The sequence below is a fragment of the Scyliorhinus canicula genome, chromosome 18, assembly GCF_902713615.1.
Source record: "Scyliorhinus canicula chromosome 18, sScyCan1.1, whole genome shotgun sequence".
NCBI lineage: Eukaryota > Metazoa > Chordata > Chondrichthyes > Carcharhiniformes > Scyliorhinidae > Scyliorhinus > Scyliorhinus canicula.
Genome location: NC_052163.1, coordinates 7200480 through 7225799, shown reverse-complemented (window position 1 = coordinate 7225799; position 25320 = coordinate 7200480). Strand labels below are relative to the sequence as shown.

Here is a 25320-nt window from a genome sequence, read left to right as displayed (position 1 = left end):
ATCCTCCACTAGGGAAAAGGCTGCAGGGATCACCATCAGCAGCACAGGAAGATCCGGCTAACGGGAAGGGCTGGAAAATCTTAGCCATAGAGAGCAGGTGCAGGCCATTCAGCCCTTCGAGCCGGCCCTGTTATTCAATATGATCATGGCTAATTCTCAATCTCAACGCCACACTCCCAACTCTCCCCTTGAAGCTTTAATGTCTAAAGTTCTGCTGTGGATCTTCTGGCGAGTTGGGAGATCAGAAAGTGCAGATTCTTCCAGCCCCAAATGAAGACTTTGGATTACAATACATTTCCCATTCCACAATGAAACCTGATTTTTATCTCAAAACCATCTGCTGATCCCCTTATGGGGACAGAAGATAAGCTATAAGAATGACAGTTGTTCCCCAAATTATTTTTTTCCAGTGGTATATTGCAGTGATGTTGGGAAGTAAGAAGAGACTGGATTTAAATCCTCTGCCAGGACAAAGGTTCTGGATCATACTTCAGTGCTGCACTGTCGGAGGGTCAGTACTGAGGGAGTGCCGCACTGTCGGAGGGTCAGTACTGAGGGAGTGCTGCACTGTCGGAGGGTCAGTACTGAGGGAGTGCCGCACTGTCAGAGGGTCAGTACTGAGGGAGTGCCGCACTGTCAGAGGGTCAGTACTGAGGGAGTGCCGCACTGTCAGAGGGTCAGTACTGAGGGAGTCACGCACTGTCGGAGGGTCAGTACTGAGGGAGTCACGCACTGTCGGAGGGTCAGTACTGAGGGAGTCACGCACTGTCGGAGGGTCAGTACTGAGGGAGTGCTGCACTGTCAGAGGGTCAGTACTGAGGGAGTGCTGCACTGTCAGAGGGTCAGTACTGAGGGAGTGCCGCACTGTCAGAGGGTCCGTACTGAGGGAGTGCTGCACTGTCAGAGGGTCAGTACTGAGGGAGTGCTGCACTGTCAGTGGGTCAGTACTGAGGGAGTGCTGCACTGTCAGTGGGTCAGTACTGAGGGAGTGCTGCACTGTCAGTGGGTCAGTACTGAGGGAGTGCCGCACTGTCAGAGGGTCAGTACTGAGGGAGTGCTGCACTGTCAGTGGGTCAGTACTGAGGGAGTGCCGCACTGTCAGAGGGTCAGTACTGAGGGAATGCCGCACTGTCAGAGGGTCAGTACTGAGGGAGTGCCGCACTGTCAGAGGGTCAGTACTGAGGGGATGCCGCACTGTCAGAGGGTCAGTACTGAGGGAGTCCCGCACTGTCAGAGAGTCAGTACTGAGGGAGCATCGCACTGTGGGAGGCTCAGTACTGAGGGAGTGCCGCACTGTCAGAGGGTCAGTACTGAGGGAGTGCTGCACTGTCAGAGGGTCAGTACTGAGGGAGTGCCACACTGTCAGAGGGTCAGTACTGAGGGAGTGTTCCACTGTCAGAGGGTCAGCACTGAGGGAGTCCTGCACTGTCAGAGGGTCAGTACTGAGGGAGTGCTGCACTGTCAGAGGGTCAGTACTGAGGGAGTGCCGTACTGTCAGACGGTCAGTACTGAGGAGTGTCGCACTGTCAGAGGGTCAGTGCTGAGGGAGTGCCGCACTGTCAGACGGGCAGTACTGAGGGAGCGCTGCACTGTCAGAGGGTCAGTACTGAGGGAGTGCTGCACTGTCAGAGGGTCAGTACTGAGGGAGTGCCGCACTGTCAGAGGGACAGTACTGAGGGAGTGCAGCACTGTCAGAGGGTCAGTACTGAGGGAGTCCTGCACTGTCAGAGGGTCAGTACTGAGGGAGTGCCGCACTGTCAGAGGGTCAGTACTGAGGGAGTGCCGTACTGTCAGACGGGTCAGTACTGAGGGAGTGTCCGCACTGTCAGAGGGTCAGTTGCTGAGGGAGTGCCGCACTGTCAGACGGGCAGTACTGAGGGAGCGCTGCACTGTCAGAGGGTCAGTACTGAGGGAGTGCTGCACTGTCAGAGGGTCAGTACTGAGGGAGTGCCGCACTGTCAGAGGGACAGTACTGAGGGAGTGCAGCACTGTCAGAGGGTCAGTACTGAGGGAGTGCCGCACTGTCAGAGGGTCAGTACTGAGGGAATGCCGCACTGTCAGAGGGTCAGTACTGAGGGAGTGCCGCACTGTCAGAGGGTCAGTACTGAGGGAGTGCCTGCACTGTCAGAGGGTCAGTACTGAGGGAGTGCCGCACTGTCAGAGGGTCAGTACTGAGGGAGTGCCGCACTGTCAGAGGGTCAGTACTGAGGGAGTGTTACACTGTCAGAGGGTCAGTACTGAGGGAGTGCGCACTGTCAGTAGGGTCAGTACTGAGGGAGTGCCTGCACTGTCAGAGGGTCAGTACTGAGGGAGTGCTGCACTGTCAGAGGGGTCAGTACTGAGGGAGTGCCAGCACTGTCTGAGGGTCCAGTACTGAGGGAGTGCCGCACTGTCAGGAGGGTCAGTACTGAGGGAGTGCTGCACTGTCAGAGGGTCAGTACTGAGGGAGGCACGCACTGTCAGAGGGTCAGTACTGAGGGAGTCCACGCACTGTCAGAGGGTCAGTACTGAGGGAGTGCACGCACTGTCGGAGGGTCAGTACTGAGGGAGTGCCGCACTGTCAGAGGGGTCAGTACTGAGGGAGCTGCCGCACTGTCAGAGGGTCAGTACTGAGGGAGTGCCCGCACTGTCAGAGGGTCAGTACTGAGGGAGTGCTGCCACTGTCAGTGGGTCAGTACTGAGGGAGTGCCTGCACTGTCAGGGTCAGTACTGAGGGAGTGCTGCACTGTCAGAGGGTCAGTACTGAGGAGTGCCGCACTGTCACAGGGTCATACTGAGGGAGCTCCGCACTTCAGAGGTCCGTACTGAGGAGTGCTGCACTGTCAGAGGTCAGTACTGAGGGAGTGCTGCACTGTCATGGGTCAGTACTGAGGGAGTGCTGCACTGTCAGTGGGTCAGTACTGAGGGAGTGCCGTACTGTCAGACGGTCAGTACTGAGGGAGTGTCGCACTGTCAGAGGTCAGTGCTGAGGGAGTGCCGCACTGTCAGAGGGTCAGTACTGAGGGAGCCTGCACTGTCAGAGGTCAGTACTGAGGGAGTGCCTGCACTGTCAGAGGGTCAGTACTGAGGGAGTGCCGCACTGTCAGAGGGAGTACTGAGGAGTGCGCACTGTCAGAGGGTCAGTACTGAGGGAGTGCTGCACTGTCAGAGGTCAGTACTGAGGGAATGCCGACTGTCAGGGGTCAGTACTGAGGGAGTGCCGCACTGTCAGAGGGTCAGTACTGAGGGAGTCCTGCACTGTCAGAGGGTCAGTACTGAGGGAGTGCTGCACTGTCAGAGGGTCAGTACTGAGGGAGTGCCGTACTGTCAGACGGTCAGTACTGAGGGAGTGTCGCACTGTCAGAGGGTCAGTACTGAGGGAGTGCCACACTGTCAGACGGTCAGTACTGAGGGAGCGCTGCAACTGTCAGAGGGTCAGTACTGAGGGAGTGCCGCACTGTCAGAGGGTCAGTACTGAGGGAGTGCTGCACTGTCAGAGGGTCAGTACTGAGGGAGTGCTGCACTGTCAGAGGGTCAGTACTGAGGGAGTGCCGTACTGTCAGACGGTCAGTACTGAGGGAGTGTCGCACTGTCAGAGGGTCAGTACTGAGGGAGTGCCGCACTGTCAGACGGGCAGTACTGAGGGAGCGCTGCACTGTCAGAGGGTCAGTACTGAGGGAGTGCCGCACTGTCAGAGGGACAGTACTGAGGGAGTCCTGCACTGTCAGAGGGTCAGTACTGAGGGAGTACTGCACTGTCAGAGGGTCAGTACTGAGGGAGTGCCGTACTGTCAGACGGTCAGTACTGAGGGAGTGTCGCACTGTCAGAGGGTCAGTACTGAGGGAGTGCCACACTGTCAGACGGTCAGTACTGAGGGAGCGCTGCACTGTCAGAGGGTCAGTACTGAGGGAGTGCCGCACTGTCAGAGGGTCAGTACTGAGGGAGTGCCGCACTGTCAGAAGGTCAGTGCTGAGGGAGTGCTGCACTGTCAGAGGGTCAGTACTGAGGGAGTCCCGCACTGTCAGAGAGTCAGTACTGAGGGAATGCTGCACTGTCAGAGGGTCAGTACTGAGGGAGTGCTGCACTGTCAGAGGGTCAGTACTGAGGGAGTGCCGCACTGTCAGAGGGTCAGTACTGAGGGAGTGCCGCACTGTCAGAGGGTCAGTACTGAGGGAGTGCTGCACTGTCAGAGGGTCAGTACTGAGGGAGTGCTGCACTGTCAGAGGGTCAGTACTGAGGGAGTAATGAGACACACTCATGCTTACAGTATTATTTATTTGTAAGATTATGTTTTTGACTTTTGTACAAGGTCTTTCAACAGCAAATTTAACCAGTTGTTGAAGCCAAAACACAAGCTGATGCCAGATTGGAAACAAAGTAATCACATTGGGATAAACATTTCAATTCTCCATTCTTTAAGTTTAAAATTGTCATTCATCATATTCATACTAGTTAACAGATAGAAGAGCTGGGCATCACACTAAAATGTTTATCCAATGCTTCTTTGCTTCTTAGTCCTTGAAGATATCTATTTCCAACTTTTAACAACGTGTCGTGGACAAACAGCAACAAAGAGTGACGTGCAGGAGCCTTGGTATATTTACTTAGAGGAATAGAGAGAGACACCAGAATCAGAGTCAATTTGCTGATTAAGAATATATAAGTGCCGTAATTTGTGGTTCAATTGGCAGCCAATCATATATTATTTCTGTGTGTTGTAAACTTTTTACAGCTTGTGTTGTGGTATAAATTACATTTGGTGAGAACAGTTGACATCTCCCTTTTTCACCACACTGGTTGTGCATTTGTGAGGAGCAGGTGTAATCACTAGCTTTATCCTGCGATGCTGTGAGCACTTCTAAAATGATTATAATCATGTAAACCCTTCACAAGACTTTAATCTTCTGCCTTTATTATAATGCAGTCTTGCTACTTCTGAATTTAAAAAATATCCAATACATGAATTCTGTGATTCTATTGTAAATGCTATGATTCTATTAGTATCCAAAGGTTAGATGGGGTTACGGGGATAGGGTGGAAGTGTGGGCTTAAGCAGGGTGCTCTTTCTAAGGGCTGGTTCAAAATCTATGGGCCAAATGGCCTCCTTCTGCACTGTAAATTTTATGATTCTATGAATCTTGGCATTTTGCTGTACCAGATCTATAAAAATCTCAGCTTGTTCAACAAAGGTTAAAACCTGACTTGTCATGTAGTATATTGTTATACTTACTTTGAAATTAGTTGTTGTTATTGGGGTTGTAGCTCCATGATATATTCCGATATGAAAAGTCATTTGTTTCAGTTTACGTTTGTGCTTTTTTTTATGTCAAACACGGATCATGCAAAAGTACAATTACTGCTTGCAAATCAGGAATGAGAATCTGACGCGCTGAATAAGCTCAGGAGTTATATTATAGGAACACAGTTTGATCTTCTGCGCAGAACATTGCAATAATATTTTCAGTTATTGACCAAATGCAGAATATTGTATCATTGTGAATCTAAAATTGCCATTCATTTTCTACAAATGTTAGAAGAAGTAATTTCTATTCAATTTATGAATAACCAGAATTATTCCGACAAGAAGTGTTTCTGAGCAAATTTGACATCTTTTTATGTGACTGCGATCTTTATCCACCTTTAGCAGCACAAGATTTTGTTTCAATACTTATTCGGTGCCTGAGGCTGGAGTAAGAAGCTTTTCATTCTGTATAAATTGAGATAAATGGGCATAATTAAAAATGTAGCTCCTCTAAACATCAATAGGCTTTTAATTTGAGCAAATGGAATAATTAAATATCTATCACTTAGCACAGGTTTTCTTTTCTTTCACAAGCAGAAAAACAAAATCAACTTTGTGAATAAAATAAATTTAGTACTAATGCCAGATTATGCACACTCAAATTTTAGCCTTCAATTTAATTAGGTAATATTAAAGTGGACAGCACGGTGGGGCGGTACGTGGCACAGTGGTTAGCATTGCTGCCGACGGCGCTGAGGACCCGGGTTCGAACCCCGGCCCTGGGTCACTGTCCGTGTGGAGTTTGCACATTCTACCCCTTTCCTGCGTGTTTCCTCCGGGTGCTCCGGTTTCCTCCCACAGTCTAGGTGGATTGGTCACACTAAATTTCCCTTGGTGTCCAAAAGGTTTGGGTTGGGTGGGGTTACTGGGATAGGATGGCGGTGTGGGCTTGGCTAGGGTTGGTGCAGAATCGATGGGCCGAATGGCCTCCTTCTGCACTGTAAATTCGATGACATGGGGCTGTTCACTGATGATTACACAATCTTCAGCACCATTCACCACTCCTCAGACACTGAAGCAGTTCACATGCAAATGCAGCCAGACCTGGACAATAGTCAGGTTTGGGCTGACAAGAGGCAGTATCATATTTACACCATCAGGATTTGGGCTTTAACAGACAGTGCATGGGTTTGATGAGCTGTGTGGAACTCATCAGGAAATAAATACTCCCCCTTTCCTGCCACATATACGGGGAACCACTCCCTCCACATGGACCGAGGCAGCCCCCTCCCTCCCTCCCTCTCCCCGCACAAACAGCAGATACCCCCACCCCCTCCCTCCCCCCGCACAAACAGCAGATACCCCCACCCCCTCCCTCCCCCCGCACAAACAGCAGGCACCCCTCCCCCCCCCCCCCGCACAAACAGCAGATACCCCAACCCCCTCCCCCCCGCACAAACAGCAGATACCCCAACCCCCTCCCCCCGCACAAACAGCAGATACCCCCACCCCCTACCTCCCCCGCAAAAACAGCGGCACCCCCACCCCCTCCCCCCCGCACAAACAGCAGATACCCCCACCCCCTCCCCCCGCACAAACAGCAGATACCCCCACCCCCTCCATCCCTCCCCCGCACAAACAGCAGATACCCCCACCCCCTCCCTCCCTCCCCGCACAAACAGCACGCACCCCACCCCCTCCCCCCCGCACAAACAGCAGGCACCCCCACCCCCCCCCGCACAAATGCAGATACCCCCACCCCCTCCCTCCCCCGTACAAACAGCAGGCACCCCCACCCCCTCCCCCCCGCAAAAACAGCGGCATCCCCACCCCCTCCCCCCCGCACAAACAGCAGATACCCCCACCCCCTCCCCCCCGCACAAACAGCAGGCACCCCCACCCCCTCCCCCCACCCCCCCCCCCCCCCCCCCGCACAAACCCCCACCCCCTCCCTCCCCCCCCGCACAAACAGCAGGCACCCCCACCCCCTCCCCCCCGCACAAACCCCCACCCCCTCCCTCCCCCCCGCACAAACAGCAGGCACCCCCACCCCCTCCCCCCGCACAAACCCCCACCCCCTCCCTCCCCCCCGCACACACCCCCCCCCCCTCCCTCCCCCCCGCACAAACAGCAGGCACCCCCAACCCCCGCACAAACAGCAGGCACCCCCACCCCCTCCCCCCCCGCACAAACAGCAGGCACCCCCACCCCCTCCCCCCGCACAAACAGCAGGCCCCCCTCCCCCTCCCTCCCCGCACAAACAGCAGGCACCCCCACCCCCCTCCCCCCCGCACAAACAGCAGATACCCCCACCCCCTCCCTCCCTCCCCCGCACAAACAGCAGATACCCCCACCCCTTCCCTCGCTTCCCCTGCAACAAACAGCAGGCACCCCTCCCCTCCCTCCCCGTACAAACAGCAGCACCCCCCCCCCCCCCCCCCCGCACAAACAGCAGATACCCCCACCCCCTCCCTCCCTCCCCCCGCACAAACAGCAGATACCGCCACCCCCTCCCTCCCCCCGCACATACAGCAGGCACCCCCACCCCCTCCCTCCCTCCCCCCGCACAAACAGCAGGCACCCCCACCCCCTCCCTCCCTCCCCCCGCACAAACAGCAGGCACCCCCACCCCTCCCTCCCCCCCCCGCACAAACAGCAGGCACCCCCACCCCCTCCCCCCGCACAAACAGCAGGCACCCCTCCCCCTCCCTCCCCGCACAAACAGCAGGCACCCCCACCCCCTCCCCCCCGCACAAACAGCAGATACCCCCACCCCCTCCCTCCCTCCCCCGCACAAACAGCAGATACCCCCACCCCCTCCCTCGCTTCCCCTGCACAAACAGCAGGCACCCCTCCCCCTCCCTCCCCGCACAAACAGCAGGCACCCCCACCCCCTCCCCCCCGCACAAACAGCAGATACCCCCACCCCCTCCCCCCCGCACAAACAGCAGGCACCCCCACCCCCTCCCCCCACCCCCTCCCTCCCCCCCCGCACAAACCCCCACCCCCTCCCTCCCCCCCGCACAAACAGCAGGCACCCCCACCCCCTCCCCCCCGCACAAACCCCCCCCCCCCCCCCCCCCCCCGCACAAACAGCAGGCACCCCCACCCCCTCCCCCCCGCACAAACCCCCCCCCCCTCCCTCCCCCCCGCACAAACCCCCACCCCCTCCCTCCCCCCCGCACAAACAGCAGGCACCCCAACCCCCCCGCACAAACAGCAGGCACCCCCACCCCCTCCCCCCCCGCACAAACAGCAGGCACCCCCACCCCCTCCCCCCCCGCACAAACAGCAGGCACCCCCACCCCTCCCTCCCCCCCCGCACAAACAGCAGATACCCCCACCCCCTCCCTCCCCCCACACAAACAGCAGACACCCCCACCCCCTCCCTCCCCCCCGCACAAACAGCAGGCACCCCCCCCCCGCACAAACAGCAGGCACCCGCACCCCCTCCCCTCCCCCCGCACAAACAGCAGGCACCCCCACCCCCTCCCCCCCGCACAAACAGCAGGCACCCCTCCCCCCCCCGCACAAACAGCAGATACCCCCACCCCTCCCACCCCCCCCCCCGCACAAACAGCAGGCACCCCCACCCCCTCCCCCCGCACAAACAGCAGGCACCCCTCCCCCTCCCTCCCCGCACAAACAGCAGGCACCCCCACCCCCTCCCCCCCGCACAAACAGCAGATACCCCCACCCCCTCCCTCCCTCCCCCGCACAAACAGCAGATACCCCCACCCCCTCCCTCGCTTCCCCTGCACAAACAGCAGGCACCCCTCCCCCTCCCTCCCCGCACAAACAGCAGGCACCCCCACCCCCTCCCCCCCGCACAAACAGCAGATACCCCCACCCCCTTCCTCCCTCCCCCCGCACAAACAGCAGATACCGCCACCCCCTCCCTCCCCCCGCACATACAGCAGGCACCCCCACCCCCTCCCTCCCTCCCCCCCGCACAAACAGCAGGCACCCCCACCCCCTCCCTCCCTCCCCCCGCACAAACAGCAGGCACCCCCACCCCTCCCTCCCCCCCTGCACAAACAGCAGATACCCCCACCCCCTCCCTCCCCCCACACAAACAGCAGACACCCCCACCCCCTCCCTCCCCACCCCCCGCACATACAGCAGATACCCCCACCCCTCCCCTCCCCCCGCACAAACAGCAGGCACCCCCCCCCCCCCGCACAAACAGCAGGCACCCGCACCCCCTCCCCCTCCCCCCGCACGAACAGCAGGCACCCCCACCCCCTCCCCCCCCGCACAAACAGCAGATACCCCCATCCCTCCCACCACCCCCCCCCCGCACAAACAGCAGGCACCCCCCCCCTCCCCCCGCAACAACCAGTGCAGGCACCCCTCCCCCTCCTCCCGCACAAACAGCAGCACCCCACACCCTCCCCCCCGCAAACAGCAGGCACCCACCCCCACCTCCCCCCGCACAAACAGCGATACCCCCACCCCCCCTCCCCCCGCACAAACAGCAGATACCCCCATCCCCTCCTCCTTCCCCTGCACAAACAGCAGATAACCCCACACCCCTCCCTCCCTACCCCCGCAAAACAGCAGGCACCCCCACCCTCCCTCCTCCCCACGCACAAACAGCATATACCCGCACACCCTCTCCCTCCCCCCGCACATACAGCAGGCACCCCCACCCCCTCCCTCCCTCCCCCCGCCACAAACAGCAGATACCCCACCCCCTCCCCCTCCCTCCCTCCCGCACAAACAGCAGATACCCCCCCCCTCCCTCCCTCCCCCCCGCACAAACAGCAGATACCGCCACCCCCTCCCTCCCTCCCCCGCACATACAGCAGGCACCCCCACCCCCTCCCTCCCTCCCCCCGCACAAACAGCAGATACCCCACCCCCTCCCTCCCTCCCCCCGCACAAACAGCAGATACCCCACCCCCTCTCTCCCTCCCCCCCGCACAAACAGCAGATACCCCCACCCCCTCCCCCTCTGCACAAACAGCAGGCACCCCCACCCCCTCCCTCCCTCCCCTGCACAAACAGCAGATACCCCCACCCCTCCCTCCCCACGCACAAACAGTAGATACCCCCACCCCCTCCCTCCCCTGTGCAAACAGCAGATACCCCCACCCCCTCCCTCCCCCGCACAAACAGCAGATACCCCCACCCCCTCCCTCCCCCGCACAAACAGCAGATACCCCCACCCCCTCCCTTCCCCCGCACAAACAGCAGGCAGCCCCCTCCCCCCCGCACAAACAGCAGATACCCCCACCCCCTCCCCCCCCCCCGCACAAACAGCAGGCACCCCCAGCCCCTACACTAGCACTGGGAAAATGCCTCCCCCCACCCCAACTTCCGCACAAGCACCGTGCTACTCCTCCCGCCCCCCCATCTCTCTCACACACACACACACCAAAGCCATACTACACTGTGGCAGACATCTGAGGTCTTCTGCCTCCAAACTCTGTTCACCTCCAAGCCATTCCCTGGCAAATGCCAAGAGATCTGCTCTGAAATGTAAGTAACCCCTCCCTGAAGTTTTCCAGGGTGCGGGCTGCAATCTTTTTGTGTAGTTCAGGATGCACCATCATTCTTCAAAGGTACAATTATACCATAGATTAAATGTAAACATTCATAAAAATATTTTCCACAACTATTTATTCTTTGATTGCAATGACTTGGATGAGGGGAGTGAAGGCATTGGTAGATAAATTTGCAGAGGACACAGAGATACGTAGGAATGTATGTTCTGAAGGAGACACAAGCAGATGGATATCAATAGGATGTGTGTGGACAAAATCAGGCAGATGGAGTATAATGTGGGAAAGTGTGATGGTGTTCACTTTAGCAGGAAGAATAAAAAAGCAGAGTGATACCATAGCAGCCTCCCCGAACAGGCGCCGGAATGTGGCGACGAGGGGCTTTTCACAGTAACTTCATTTGAAGTTTTACAAATGGAGAACAACTGCAGAATGCCGAGGTGCGGAGGAATTTAGCAGTTATTGTGCATGAGTCACAAAGCATTGATAAGAAGTCTCGGGGGACGTGGTGATGCAGTCGTATCTTTGCTCGTGTAATCCAGAGACCCAGGGTAATTCACTGGGGACCCTGGTTTGGGTCCCACCACGGCAGACTGCACAATCTTAATTCAATAAAAACCTGGAATGAACATCCCACATCCTAAGAATGAATTTTTAAAAATGTGGTTGACTCTTAACAGCCCTCTGAAATGGACCTCGCAAGCCATTCAGTTCAAAGGGCAATTAGGCATGGGCAATAAATGATGGGCTTGCCAGTGACACCCACACCTCATGACTTAATTTTTAAAATGTTGGCCTTTATTATGAGAGGAATTCAGCATAAAAGTCAGGATGTTGTGCTTCAGTTACACGGGGCATGGAGTCGCAACTTGAATATTGTGTGCAGGATTGGAATCCTTAATGTGTTAAAGGGTGGGTTCAGAGGAGGTTTACTATATTGATGCCTGGATTGAGCAGGTTGTCTAATGAGGATAGACTGGAAAGGCTAGAGTTTAGAAGAATGAGGGGGCGACTTGGTTGAAGTATCTATGATCCTGAGTGCTATTGAGAAGGTGGACTTTGAAAAGATGTTTCCTCTGTTGTGGCTGAATCCAGGACTAGGGGGCACGGTTTTAAAATTAGGGGTTGCCCTTATAGGACAGAGATGAGGAGAATTATTTTCCCTGAGGGTTTGAGACTCTGCCTCAGGAGGCGATGAAGCCGGGGTCACTGAATATTTTGAAGGAGGAGTTAGATAGATTCTTGTGGGCAACGGAATCATGGATTATCAGGGGTAGGTACGGAATGTGGAACTCAGATTAACCATGATCTTATTGAATGGCAAGGAAGCTTGAGGTGCCATATGGCCAATTGTGTCTTATTTTGTATGTTTGTAATTAGAGATTTGTATTTAGTACAAGCAGCATGTGTTCTTACCTTCCAACTGGACGGATAGTGACCAGTACTGAACATTTTTTCAGGAGTGGATTCTAACAGTTGTATGCCCTTTGGATAAAGAATTGCAATGACTATTACTCAGTATTTCCCCCATCGCAGCAACAATTTCAATTGGGAATCAGACAAAATGACCACATTTACAGAAGAAAGTTTGGCATGCTGAATAACTAACCTCTAGATTAGCAAATAAAATTAAGCAGGTCAAAGACTAAATGAAAAGAAGGAAAGCAAAAAGTTGTCTAAACAGGTAAGATAAGAAAATAAAAGGAATTCAGAAGAAGGAGAGAAAAAGATTGCAAAACAAACAAGCAAATATGCAGAAGGCATTTGAAATCAAATTGGAGAATTATAGGTATGTGTAATAGGTAGGTATAATGTGAAATAATAACACTGAGACAGGGCTTAGCTGATGACAGGCCTGGGAGCTACATGTTCCTGCTTTCAGGAGGAAACAAGTAAGAAAAATATAGGTGGGGTGAGAATATTCAGTGAAACTTAAGATAACAACTCTGGAACTAACAGTGAGAATATTGGTCAATTGATAGGGGAAATGCAGTGGATTTTCAAAAGATGTTTAATAAAATGTTTGCAGAAGATGTTTGTTAATTACAAGGAGGAGCATGACATTAGTAATGCAGCACGGATCGGGATTTAAAGAAACGAAAGCCTTAATCAAACTTCATCAATGTTTTTAGAAATTGGAGGGATGTGAAGTATGGTGCGACATCTTCATATATATATATTTGTACGATAATAAAAATAGAGTTTGGTTAACTTTGGAGAGGACTGTCAATGAGTTAAGCAGGATGTTGATAGATGGGACAGATAGATGCAAAATCAAAGTTAATGTTGGGATGTATGAGGTAATACATTTTGGTAAGTAAAAGCTGAAAAACATTTGAAAACATGAATAAAGGAACACAGAGGCATAGAGGTTTGGATATATAAAAACCTTCCAAAGTGGAAATACTATTTGATAAAGCATTAAGCAAAGAAAGAAACTTGCAGCTATGTAGCCCCTCACACAACCCCAGGATGTGCCAATGTACCAAAGAGACAGTTAAGTACTCCTGAAGTGTTGTTGCTATTATAATGCGGGGAGGCATGCCAGCCAATATGCACAGAAGGAAATTCACACATACAGCAATTAGATAAATGATCAGGTGACATATTTAAGGTGTAGTTTGGGGATAAATTTTGGCCTGGAAACAGGGAGAACTCTCTGCTCTCAGAGAAGTTCTTTTACATCTGTCTGAAAAAGTCAGACATGTTCTCAGTTCAATGATTTATCTGAAAGCTGGCACCTCCAACAGTCCAGAACACCGACAGTAATACAGACACGGGTCAGTCTAAATAAGGAATTAAGAGCCCAAGTTTGTTTGTATGGAAGTGATTGGTTTTTGATTAGATTAAAATCAAACCCTAGTCTCAGAAGTGGGACCTCTATCCAGAACCTTCACAAACTGAGAGTGATGCCAGCAAACTGAGGCTGTGGCCAATGGCAGCAAAAAAAAGCATTTGGAGTCCTCGGCAATGGGAGAAAACTGAAGCCAATTTGTCAAGTGAGGTGGAGGCTCAAGGTCATGGCTATTGGACAGCAGTGGTCTCTACTAACCCTTATGCTTCGGAGACTTGGAGGCAGCTCAAAGTGCTAGAGAAAAATCACCTTTGGTGTTTTTGCAAGATTCCCCCAACCTGGTGGCAAGAAAGATCATCCAAAGCAGCCTCCTCTCCCAAGCCAACATGCCCAGCATGGAGGGGCTAATCATTTCAAACTGCTCAACAGGTCATCTAGTTCGTATGCCTGACACCAGACTCCCAAAGCAACTTCGCTACTTGGAAGTTGGTGATGGCCGGAGACTCCCTGGAGGACAACACAAATGCTTTTGGGATGTCCATCCTTCAACAGGTCAAGTATTCTGCCCATCTCATGTGATTTCTGGGCTTGTGACCAGCTAAAGTGGAGAAGGTTCATTTGGGAAGGCACTGAGAGACTTTGTCAGGAGTACAATGTGGCCAATCGTGGGGTCTCACAGAGTACACAAACCCTCCCAGAAACTAATCTACCCAACCCTCCAAGCACCACCTGCCCCTCATGTTGTAGAAACCGCAGAGCGTTTATTGGACTTATTATCGGACTTATTTCAAAACTCATCAAATCTCCTGAGGTTCTGCCTAAGAAGAGGAAGAACCACCTTACTGATTCAGGCAATGGTGCAGATGGCTCCTTTTTGAAGATGAACTTGTGAATGGTATGATATATAGGAGCAATGAGAGATTCATCCACATCCTTAGTTCCTCCTGTGTTAAGGAAATGGAATTATTAATGATGGTATTACATTCAACTAACTACAAGAAAGGCTAGTTTGAAGTTCCTAATTTTTGGACAAAATGTGATTCACAAAATGTTAACCAGCTCGAATAATATTTTATGGAACCATATCACAAAAAAATGGTTGGAATTCTCCGGCTTTTCGCTTACGGTGTGTTGAAGAAATATAAGTCAGCACTTTGGGTTTTCGCCAAAGGTTCTTTATTTAACACAAAGTTCGTGGGGGGATTAGAGAGACCACAGTCATTCCAAATGTCCCTGCTTTACAAAGGTAAGGCAAGCAATTTATATGATAAAGTAAACAATATCTAGGACAAAAGGCATTATTTAGATTAGCAAAAAGACATAAAAGTGAGCTGGCTGGAGTTAGAGTTTAATAACAGGCCTTGAGTTCCTCGCCTAAGAAAAATAATAATTGTCTGCTGTCAACAAAACAATGTGCAGCTGTACGCTTGTTTACATTGTATGACCTTCTGACTGTTTCATACAGAACTTGACTAAAAATAAGGCTAAATACCCATCATGCTTTGCCAAGTGCCTATTTCCATGAAATATAGTCAAGCAGCTGGTTAAAATGAATACAGAGTATTAAGGCAACTGGCCCGCCGACTAAAGTCCCTTCTGCACGGTGCGATTCACTGGTGCCGCCGGCAGCTCACTCCCTCCGGTGGGATTCCCGGCAAAGTTACTGAGAAATACGCGGCTGGGGGGGCTGTAGAATCCCACCCGTTTTAACTTTTTAGACATCCGATAATTAAAATAAAATCCATAATAACCTGGGAGGAGAGTAATGCCAATGTCCAACCTTCAATTAAATCAAAGAAAACAACATAACAGATTGAACTGCGTTTATTATCGGACTGGAGGATAAACTATTTCACAATCTCTCACTGCAGTAATTGTCCTTATTTGCCTCCGAGAGAATGAACTCTCAGAATTGTGCAGCCTGTCATCAGATTATGTAAATGTGGCATACAAAGTAGAAGAACAAAATGAATAATTAGGTGCATTGACCGAGACTAACACCAACCATCAAGACTGACAACACAGCTTCTAAATGAGATATATTTTACTTTACTTACCGGTAACCATACTGACTAGCAAACCAATTATAATTGAAGTCAGGCAACCAACTGGGGTGTAATATCCATAGGACAAGGAGGCCATTTCTTCCAATATGTTGATCCTAAAGTACATTTTAAAAACTTACTCATAATAGACATTCTATATTGAACATTCAGCTTATTAAATTACCATAAATTCAAAGTTACAAGAATTCAACTCCTCTCTGCTTTGTGAAAATCAGGCTTGGGAGTGGGCTGGTAAGTGCAGTGATTCTTCCACCCCAAATCTGTTCACTTCCCATCATGTCCCAGTGCTAAGAACTCTTCTAACATATGAGCAGACTCCTGGCACGAGCTGCCAGTTGCCTCTTTAGATACAGTCGAACCCTCATTGATTCCGGGACCGGTGAGGGGCTAGAAGCATCGGCGGGTAAAATTCCCGGCTCCTGTGCCAAATAGGACCGGAGAATAGCTGGGTCCACGGCCGCGCATGCGCAGGGCGACAGCCTGCTGTGGTCGCGCCATACAACATGGTGCCGACCGCGCATGGACCCCACCTGCCAGATAGTGCCCCCGTGGACCACCTCCCACCAGTCCCCCCAGCCCCCATTGAAGCCACCAAAGACAGCGGCATGCCCCCCACCCCCCGGACTGTGGCAGCGCTGATGAAAACTCAGAGCACAAGTGATCTGCGCCATCGTGAACTCGGCCAAGTGGGGACGGGGCATCAGGGGAGAGCCTTCAGGTGACGTCCTGAGGCTGTCCCAGCGCCGTGCGGCGTACTGCCTGATGCCGCTGTTTTGGAGGGGGCGGAGCATCTGAAAACAGGCACCGCCCCCGATTTTGCTGTCAAAAGGGATTCTCGACCCGATCGCTGTTACGATGTTGGCATCGGGCAACGGATAATCCTGCCCACTGTTCTCCAGCCGGAGGTGAATTGGAATTGATTAGTGCTCCCACAGGAGGCAATTCGGTGATCCTTGCCATCCAGATTTCTGCATGTTGAGGAATGCGAGGCATTCCCAAGGGAATCCCGCTATTGGGTCGCCATTTTGAGTATCAGCCCAATAGCGAGGTCCTGCGGCTGGCCAGATTGCGAATCAGGCCCCCATCCATGGATTTTCTGTTCCTCCCCCACCCAAGAGATATGAATGAATGGCTTGCTGAGGGATTTAAACACAGGCCACTCTTTTTCTCTTTCCTGGAATGGACACGTGGTGTTTCCTCTGTCTGAGCCTGTCGGTGTATTGCCCAGGTGAGTGTTACAACAGTGATTGTTTTTCACTGCCCCTGTCTGGACTGCTGTTTAGCTTCCAGACAGGGGGTCTATTTTCTGGGGGGTCTATGGGGTGTCTCCTTATCTAGGGGGTCTCCTGCTTTGAGGGGTCCTTGGGGGTCTCCTATTTTGGGGGTGGGGGGGAATAGTGGGGCACCTGGTATGGGAGGCGTGGGCGTGTCGTGCATTGTGGGGAGGAAGGTTGCCCTTGGATGGACCTTCAGGGCAACTCCCTTCAGGAGTTACTCCCTTGGTGCACTGCAAGGCCCACCACATCAGGGCTATGCTGGTAAATACCAGTAGTGATCTTCATCCATGTGATTCCCGGCCCAGAGGAGCAGAGAACCACGGGGGCTTGCAGGCTCTGGTTCCCGCCCAGCTAAGTCGCCCTGATCCTTCTCCCAGCTGGTGGGAGTGGGGTGCATCACAAAGGGATCGGCGCCCACCAGCACCCGGCACCAATCCCCATTTCGTCTGGCTGTCTGGTTCTCCGCCGCATTGGATATCCCACTGCTGGTGTCGTGAGGCAGAGAAGTGTTTTGCTTCAATGCCTGAACTAAAAGAACATTGATAATTTTCCTTTCAGGCTTGAAATGCCAGGAGAGGGAGTGCGGACCAGAACAGGCTCTAAGGAAGTTCACTTTTTTAAGGTGTTTTTGTGTGCCATGAGCGGAGGAGTAGTTTTTTGGGTCTCCCAAGTGAGCCTGATTTGGGCCTCCCTTATCCCTTCTCCCCATCCACCCAACAGCACTTGACCTCATTTTCCCTGCCCATATTGCTCAGCTGAATAACCTGCTCTGGTAGCCGCAGTATTTATCCACTTAAGTTTCTGGGGTTGGATTCTCCAAAAATGGGGTTATGTCCCCACCCCAGCATCAAAACCAACGTCTCTGAGCGGAGACTTGCAGAATCCAGACCCTGGTCTGTAGATACTGATGGTGGAGGGAATTTGGGCTTTGTCATGCTGCATCTGAGTATTATCCAAGGAATTAGGAATGGTAGTGAACACTGTTCAGTCATCAGAGAACATCGCCACCTTTGACCTTAGCTGAAAACAGAGACCATTCCTGCAGTCCCCAGTCTTCAGTTGCTAACCCTGATCTCACTCACTGTGAGGGAGCCAATCTGGCAGTTTTGGCTAAGACTCTGGTGAAAATCATGGTATTGAGGCCCTTTTGTGAAGGTCAGCCAGCCCTCCACAGGATTCCGCAGCTCTGCCACTTGTTTTGCGGTTTGTACATACCATACAAGCCCTTTCCGTTAAAGTCAGGGCCTTACTTTGGGACACTGAGAGAGGCTATTAAAATTTGTTTCTATAACAGTGGCAAGACAGGAGGTTATTAACCATCTGTAGTTGCTCTTGGGCAGATGATGCCGATGACCTTCTTGAACCACTGCAGACCACGTGGTGTTAGCACAGCCACAGTGCCTTCCCCAGGGGTGTTGAAAATCAGTGGAATTATTCACCTCGAAAGGCTCTGCATACTCACTTCATGAATTTATTCAAGGCTCAGATACCCCTCAGATCAGACATTGCCAGTGATTCACAAACAAATTTTAAAAGTCTCTCTCGGTTCCCCAAAGTAAGCCTCTGACTTTATAGGGTAAGGGCTCATAAAGCTTGTACAAACTCTTATCTCCGTTAAATGACCAACCCCTAATTCTGATCTAATAATGCTTAGTTCCAGACTCTCTTATCCGAGGAAACGGTTTCTGAGCATTTTTACCTGTCAAAAAGCCTCGAAGAGTTTGTTATGTTTTCTGGCCACACTTCCAAAGGAACAACAAATGTGTAAGTTTTCAATGAGTTCCCTCACCCGATGCTGGAATTTATTACTCACAATATAGATTTTGCTGTTTAGCTGGGCGCAGTCTAACTAAAAAAAAAATCGAGTCTGTTTTGGGCAGGATTAGCGGAGTCATTCCCGGTGCGTGTCAGCCTGCTATCTAACGGCATTCTCCCGGTGGGAATTCCTCATGCAGGAAGAGATGGGAATGTTTTAAAATGGCAGCCTGATTCCCTCCCCCCCCCACCCCCCCCGCGCCCGACACAACCTCCAAACCCATCTTTTAAGTATGATGTGGAGATGCCGGCGTTGGACTGGGGTGAGCACAGTAAGAAGTCTTACAACACCAGGTTGAAGTCCAACAGGTTTGTTTCAAACACGAGCTTTCGAAGCGCTGCTCCTTCCTCGGGTGAATGGAGAGGTATGATCCAGAAACATTTATATAGACAAAGTCAGAGATGCTGGACAATGCTTGGAATGCGAGCATTTGCAGGTAATCAAATCATTACAGATCCAGGGAGAGGGATAATCACAGGTTAAAGAGGTGTGATCCCGGACTTGGGCACCTGGCAGTGCTAAGCTGGCACCTGAGTGGCACCGTCGGGATTCTCAGGTGATAGTGCCAGGATGCCAGTGCCAAGGTGGCACCACCATTGTGGGCGGGACCTAGATCGCGGGTTGGATTTCGTGACGCGTAACGGCCACCGGGAATCCCAGGCGGGGCCTCTCCCGGGATCTACCAACCGCGTCGTGCCCCAGTTCCAGCGGGACGCGGCCAGTCGTTTGCGCCCGTTGAATTTGCAAACTACAGAATCATGATCATCTAATGACATATTTCTACCTGATTTTAATAAGCAAATTGACTTACGTTTTTTCTGGTGCTGGATATGGTTCCATGGTTGTGAGTAAAGATGTTACATTTGTGGAGCTTGTCATGGTGATATTGTGAAGGTGACAGCCTGACGTAGACGTCGGGAGCTTCCTTGTAAACCTATTGTCAGGTGGGTACATTTGAGAACTAACTCCAAAAAACACGCTGAAGATCGAGCTAATCACCATACCCACAAATGCTCCCTGGATTAATAAAATAAAGAAAAGGCTTCTTCAGAACATTGTATAGAATTATGGGCAAATCCATTACCTTGCCTTCTCCAGTTTCAGTGGTCAGCTTCACTGAACATTGTTTTACTGGAACATAAACAACTGAAGCCTCTCAGGGTTTCTCCCAATCTGCTGCCATAACTATGACAGAAACCCTGGAAAAATAGTGAAAGTGTTTCCATGCAGTCCTCGACTTTACAACATTTGCATTATGGTGAATGGCAATCACAACTTTGATTAAATGGCACCCTGTTTCGACTTTGCAACGCCTGTTTCAACTTCGCAACGCCTGTTTCGACTTTGCAACGCCTGTTTCGACTTTCAACGCCTGTTTCGACTTTGCAACGCCTGTTTCGACTTTGCAACGCCTGTTTCGACTTTCAACGCCTGTTTCAACTTCGCAACGCCTGTTTCGACTTTGCAACGCCTGTTTCAACTTCGCAACGCCTGTTTCGACTTTGCAACGCCTGTTTCGACTTTCAAAGCCTGTTTCGACTTTGCAACGCCTGTTTCGACTTTCAACGCCTGTTTCGACTTTGCAACGCCTGTTTCGACTTTGCAACGCCTGTTTCGACTTTCAACGCCTGTTTTGACTTTCAACGCCTGTTTTGACTTTGCAACGCCTGTTTCGACTTTGCAACGCCTGTTTTAACTTTGCAACGCCTGTTTTGACTTTGCAATGCCTGTTTCGACTTTGAAACGCCTGTTTTGACTTTGCAATGCCTGTTTCGACTTTGCAACGCTTGTTTTGACTTTACAATGCCACACCAGCAGGTTCATGCACACACATTGATGATTTGTGCCGCCCAGCTGTATGACTGGACAGTTCGAACCGTCTTTATTTGGTTGGAAACAAGTGGAGTTCAGGTGAATTAAGAGAATAAAACATTGTCAGATTTTTTTGACACAACCGTCACAATTTTAATGGATCTATATGTTTACATATAAATGCATGAAACAAGCTTGTTTCATTATTTGATAAGATCATTGCTGATTGGATAGTAACCTCAAATCAGTGTCCCACCCACCGACAGCCTGTCACCCCCTGTTTACCAAGAATCTATCCACCACTGCCTTAAAAATATTCAAAGATTCTCTGCTTCCATTACCTTTTCAGGAAAAGTCTTTCAAAGAATCACAACCTCCTGAGTGAAATGATTTTCCCTCATTTCCATTTTAATGGGTGATCCCCTTATTTTTAAACTGTCCCATAGTTCCAGGGCACAATTTAATGGCCTTGCCGTGCATGATGATTTGGTGTTGGGATGAGCCTCTCGCGAGATTTGCGATGCTCGAAACGCTTTTTGAGATTTAATGGACTCTTGTGAGATGTTTCGATCTGGATCTCGCCCTTGGGCTCATTTAAACCTGTGTTGATAGGATTGTCCCACGGGACCTAATGGCTGTGCCCAGGCGACCTCGCCAATGCGCCGTTTATTACTGGTTTCCACAAATGTGGACCAGCCATAATGATACCTGGGGGGTGTGGGGAGGGGGATTTCCCAGGCCAATAGAGACCCCCGGGTGGCCACGACAGGGCAGGGTGACACCCTGGCATGTTCTCTGGAACCCAGAAATCTTGGCACTGCTGGCCTGGCACCCTGGCAGTGCCATCTGGGCACATTGGCAGTGCCACCCCGAACTGCGAGGAGCCTTTCCTTCCACTCAGTGTGGCCTCGTGCAGAGATTCTCTCTCAGCCCAAAACAAACGGCAAAGTGCTCGGTGCTGCAGCCTCTGACAAATATCCCGCTAAACATGCCCAAACACGTCCGGTTAAATCGCGCCCCTACGTTCTCCTACACGAGGAAACATCCTCTCCACACCCAATACCCCGCAGGATCTTTCAATAAAGTCACACCTTACTCTTCTAAAGCAGACAGAACTCAATAGCCTCATCTCAAAGTCTCAAAATTAACAAGAGTATAAGATAGGACTGTAGCCTTGGAGAGTGAAGGTTGTAGTGAAGGGGGTACAGCCAAATCATTTCTACCATCCCATCAACGGAGATCAGGCATTGGTTACTAATGAATGCCATTTGTCACTGGCCAAACAGGTTCCACTCATTGACCATGAACAACTGAAAGGTAATCGGAATGCCATCTCAAAAAATGGAGCACAGAGCTACTTTGGTTTAATCATCAATCATAGAATCCCTACAGTGCAGAAGGAGGCCATTCAGCCCATTGAGTCTGCACTGGCCCATCACACACTCCCAGAGGGCTCCAGATGTCACATCACTGGAATTGAACGTTGCGCACGTGTGTGTGTGAGTGTGTGTCTGTGTGCGCGCTAGAATCTCAGGGGTAAGACTACATCAGGCACAATGCTCTCAAGCCACCCAAAGCTGTGGAGCCTCACATCTCCCATAGGCCTCTCAATCAGCTTCCCTTTCCGCACCCTTTAACCATCGTTTTCTTTGATGTTTACTTTTAGTGAGAAGGCAAAAGGACTAATGGATTCAGGACTGAATGTTGCATTTCTCATAGCCCTCATTCATTGGAGGAGGCAAAGGAGGGCAAGGCATTGGTGTGTGCAGCTCCTGCAGGAAGCAGCACCTGGTGGGCGTGGCCAAGGGGAGCCTGAGAACAGGAGGCTGAGGAGGCAAGGCTGAGGCAATGGCAGCAGCTCACCACACCGAGAGTTTATTGTCAAAGAGTCTCCTACTTACAGTGAGAGGCAGGGCCGGGCCTGCGACTGTGCGGAGACTTTGTACATCATACATGCTAATTCTTCGTGAAGACCTGACACCACATGGCTTTGGACGCTTCACCCTCCCAGAGGCCCTGAAGATGACGGCAGCACTCAATTTCTTTGCCTCTGGGCCTTTCCAGGGACCTGGAGGGCAGTTGTGCAGTATCTCTCAGCCCCCAACACTTTGTTGCATAAAGAAGGTTCCAATACCCTTTACAGGAAGGTCCATCTTCATGTTAGGTTTTCTCCTGATGAGGAGAGCCAGGCTCAAAGATTCACCGCCGTGATCCTGGGTTTTCCAAGAGTGCAGACTACACCCATGGTTATACAGGCTACACCCATGGTTATACAGGCTACACCCATGGTTATACAGGCTACACCCATGGTTATACAGGCTACACCCATGGTTATACAGGCTACACCCATGGTTATACAGGCTACGCCCATGGTTATACAGGCTACGCCCATGGTTATACAGGCTACGCCCATGGTTATACAGGCTACACCCATGGTTATACAGGCTCCCTGGCAGCAGCCCCCAATATTTATCAACCACAAGGGCTACCATTCCATCAATGTATATGATGGAACCATCAATTCACCAGACACATGTTTCCGATATGAATCTAGGCTTTAATCGACTTACTTCAGAGCCAGCCTGTTACCCATTGATGAACTCTTAGTGAACTCAGGCTGACTCTAGACATGAGTATTTATACAGCAGCACTAGGGGGAGGAGTCGTGGGAGGAGCCAAGGGTGGAGCCCAGTACAAGTTCTTGAGTACTCCCAGAGCTACTCCCCCTAATGGTAGGATAGCGCGACTGTGCTAACAAAGACAGTGTGAATGATCATATATATATATATTACATTCACCACATTCACCCCCTGCAAAAAATCAAGTCCAGCGGGGGTGGTGGTCTATAAAGTCAGTCTGTCCAGTGGTCGAATTGTCCGCTGTGATCTGCGGAGCACCGGGGTTGCAGCCTCTTGCGGTGGCTGGATGGGTGTTGTGTGCTGGGGTACGATGGTGGACTCCAGGGAGGGTTGTATCCGAGCTTCATACTCTCCTGGTTCGACCGGGGACTGGGGGCGCTGGGGGCTGGCCGGCGTGGGGGCGCGGAACTGGTGGAGCGAGCTCGTGGGCCCGGGAGCACGAGGGGGCGGCAGCATGGGGTGTAGGGTGAGAGGTCCTTCTGTGGGGGTAGGGGGGCGCTGGATCCGGCGGGTGCCAGATCCCAAAGGGATACCGTGTCCTGACGGTCGTCAGGGAACTCGACGAATGCGTACTGGGGGTTGGAGTGTAGCAGGCGCACCTTCTCAACAAGGGGGTCGGTTTTCTGCGCCCTGACGTGTTTCCTCAGAAGTACGGGGCCTGGTGTCCTCAGCCATGCCGGAAGTGAGACCCCCGTGGTAGTGCTCCTGGAAAAAATGAAGAGCCTCTCATGAGGGGTCTGATTGGTCGCTGTGCACAAAAGGTACCTAATAGCGTGGAGCGCGTCTGGGAGGACTTCCTGCCACTGGGAGACTTGGAGCTTTCTAGACCGGAGGGTCAGTAGGACGGTCTTCCAGACCGTCGCGTTCTCCCTCTCCATCTGCCCGTTCCCCCTGGAGTTGTAGCTGGTAGTCCTGCTCGAGGCAATGCCCTTGTCGAGCAGGTACTGACGCAGCTCGTCGCTCATGAAGGACGAACCCCGGTCGCTGTGTACGTAGCTGGGGAAACCAAACAGGGTGAAGATGCTATGCAGGGCCCTAATGACTGTGTGGGAGGTCATGTCGGGGCACGGGATAGCGAATGGGAAATGGGAGAACTCATCTACGACGTTTAAAAAGTAAACGTTCTTGTTAGTTGAGGGGAGTGGCCCTTTGAAATCAACTGCGAGGCGTTCAAAGGGCCTAGAAGCCTTGACCAGGTGGGCCCTGTCTGGTCTATAGAAGTGCGGTTTGCAGTCCGTACAGATCGGGCAGTCCCTGGTGACCGCTTTTACCTCCTCGTTGGAGAAAGGCAGGTTTCGGGCCCTGATGTAGTGGGCGAGCCGGGTGACCCCCGGGTGGCAGAGGTCATTGTGGATGACTTTTAATCGGTCGATCTGCCCGCTGGCGCATGTCCCGCGGGATAGGGCATCCGGAGGCTCATTGAGCTTCCCGGGTCGATATTTAATATCGTAATTGTAGGTGGAAAGTTCGATCCTCCACCTCAGAATTTTGTCGTTTTTAATTTTGCCCCTTTGCGAGTTGTTGAACATGAAGGCAACCGATCTTTGGTCGGTGATGAGGGTGAACCTCCTACCTGCGAGGTAGTGCCTCCAGTGACGGATAGCCTCCACAATGGCTTGTGCTTCTTTCTCGACTGAAGAGTGTCGGAGTTCTGAAGTGGAGAGGGTACGGGAGAAAAATGCAACTGGTCTCCCTGCCTGATTTAAAGTGGCTGCAAGAGCTACCTCTGAGGCGTCGCTCTCAACCTGAAATGGAGTGGATTCATCCACCGCCCGCATGGCTGCTTTGGCGATGCCCTCCTTGATGCCGTCGAAGGCCTGGCGTGCCTCGGCTGACAGGGGAAATCGTGTGGCCCTAAAGAGTGGGTGGGCTTTGTCCGCATATTGAGAGACCCACTGGGCGTAGTAGGAAAAGAAGCCCAAGCACCATTTGAGGGCCTTGGGGCAATGGGGGAGGGGGAGTTCTAAGAGGGGGCGCATACGGTCCGGGTCGGGGCCCAGGAATCCGTTTTCCACGACATAGCCGAGGATGGCTGGTCTGGTTGTGCGGAAAACGCATTTCTCCGTGTTGTACGTGAGATTCAGTTTCTGTGCCGTCTGGAGGAAACGGTGGAGGTTGGCGTCGTGGTCCTGCTGGTCATAGCCGCAGGTGGTGACATTGTCCAAGTACGGAAACGTGGCCCGTAGCC

At 52.2% G+C, this 25320-nt stretch overlaps 1 protein-coding gene across 2 annotated transcripts in view; it reads right to left on the bottom strand.

Annotated features, from left to right (window-relative positions):
• Positions 1-4377: 4377 nt before the first annotated feature.
• LOC119953425 (sodium-coupled monocarboxylate transporter 1-like) overlaps positions 4378-25320 on the bottom strand; it is a 75599-nt gene continuing 54656 nt past the window's right edge. Inside the window, exons 14-18 of one of the 2 annotated variants that reach the window (XR_005458015.1) lie at positions 19493-19698; positions 15580-15683; positions 14361-14466; positions 12145-12213; positions 4378-5686 (exon numbers count right to left, since the gene is read on the bottom strand). Coding sequence is in view for 1 of the 2 variants with exons in the window: in XM_038777688.1 (XP_038633616.1) it covers positions 5648-5686; positions 12145-12213; positions 14366-14466; positions 15580-15683; positions 19493-19698 (519 nt within the window). In the remaining variant the exon portion in view is untranslated. The remainder of the gene's footprint in view (positions 5687-12144; positions 12214-14360; positions 14467-15579; positions 15684-19492; positions 19699-25320) is intronic. The other variant, XM_038777688.1, reaches the window with a different exon arrangement.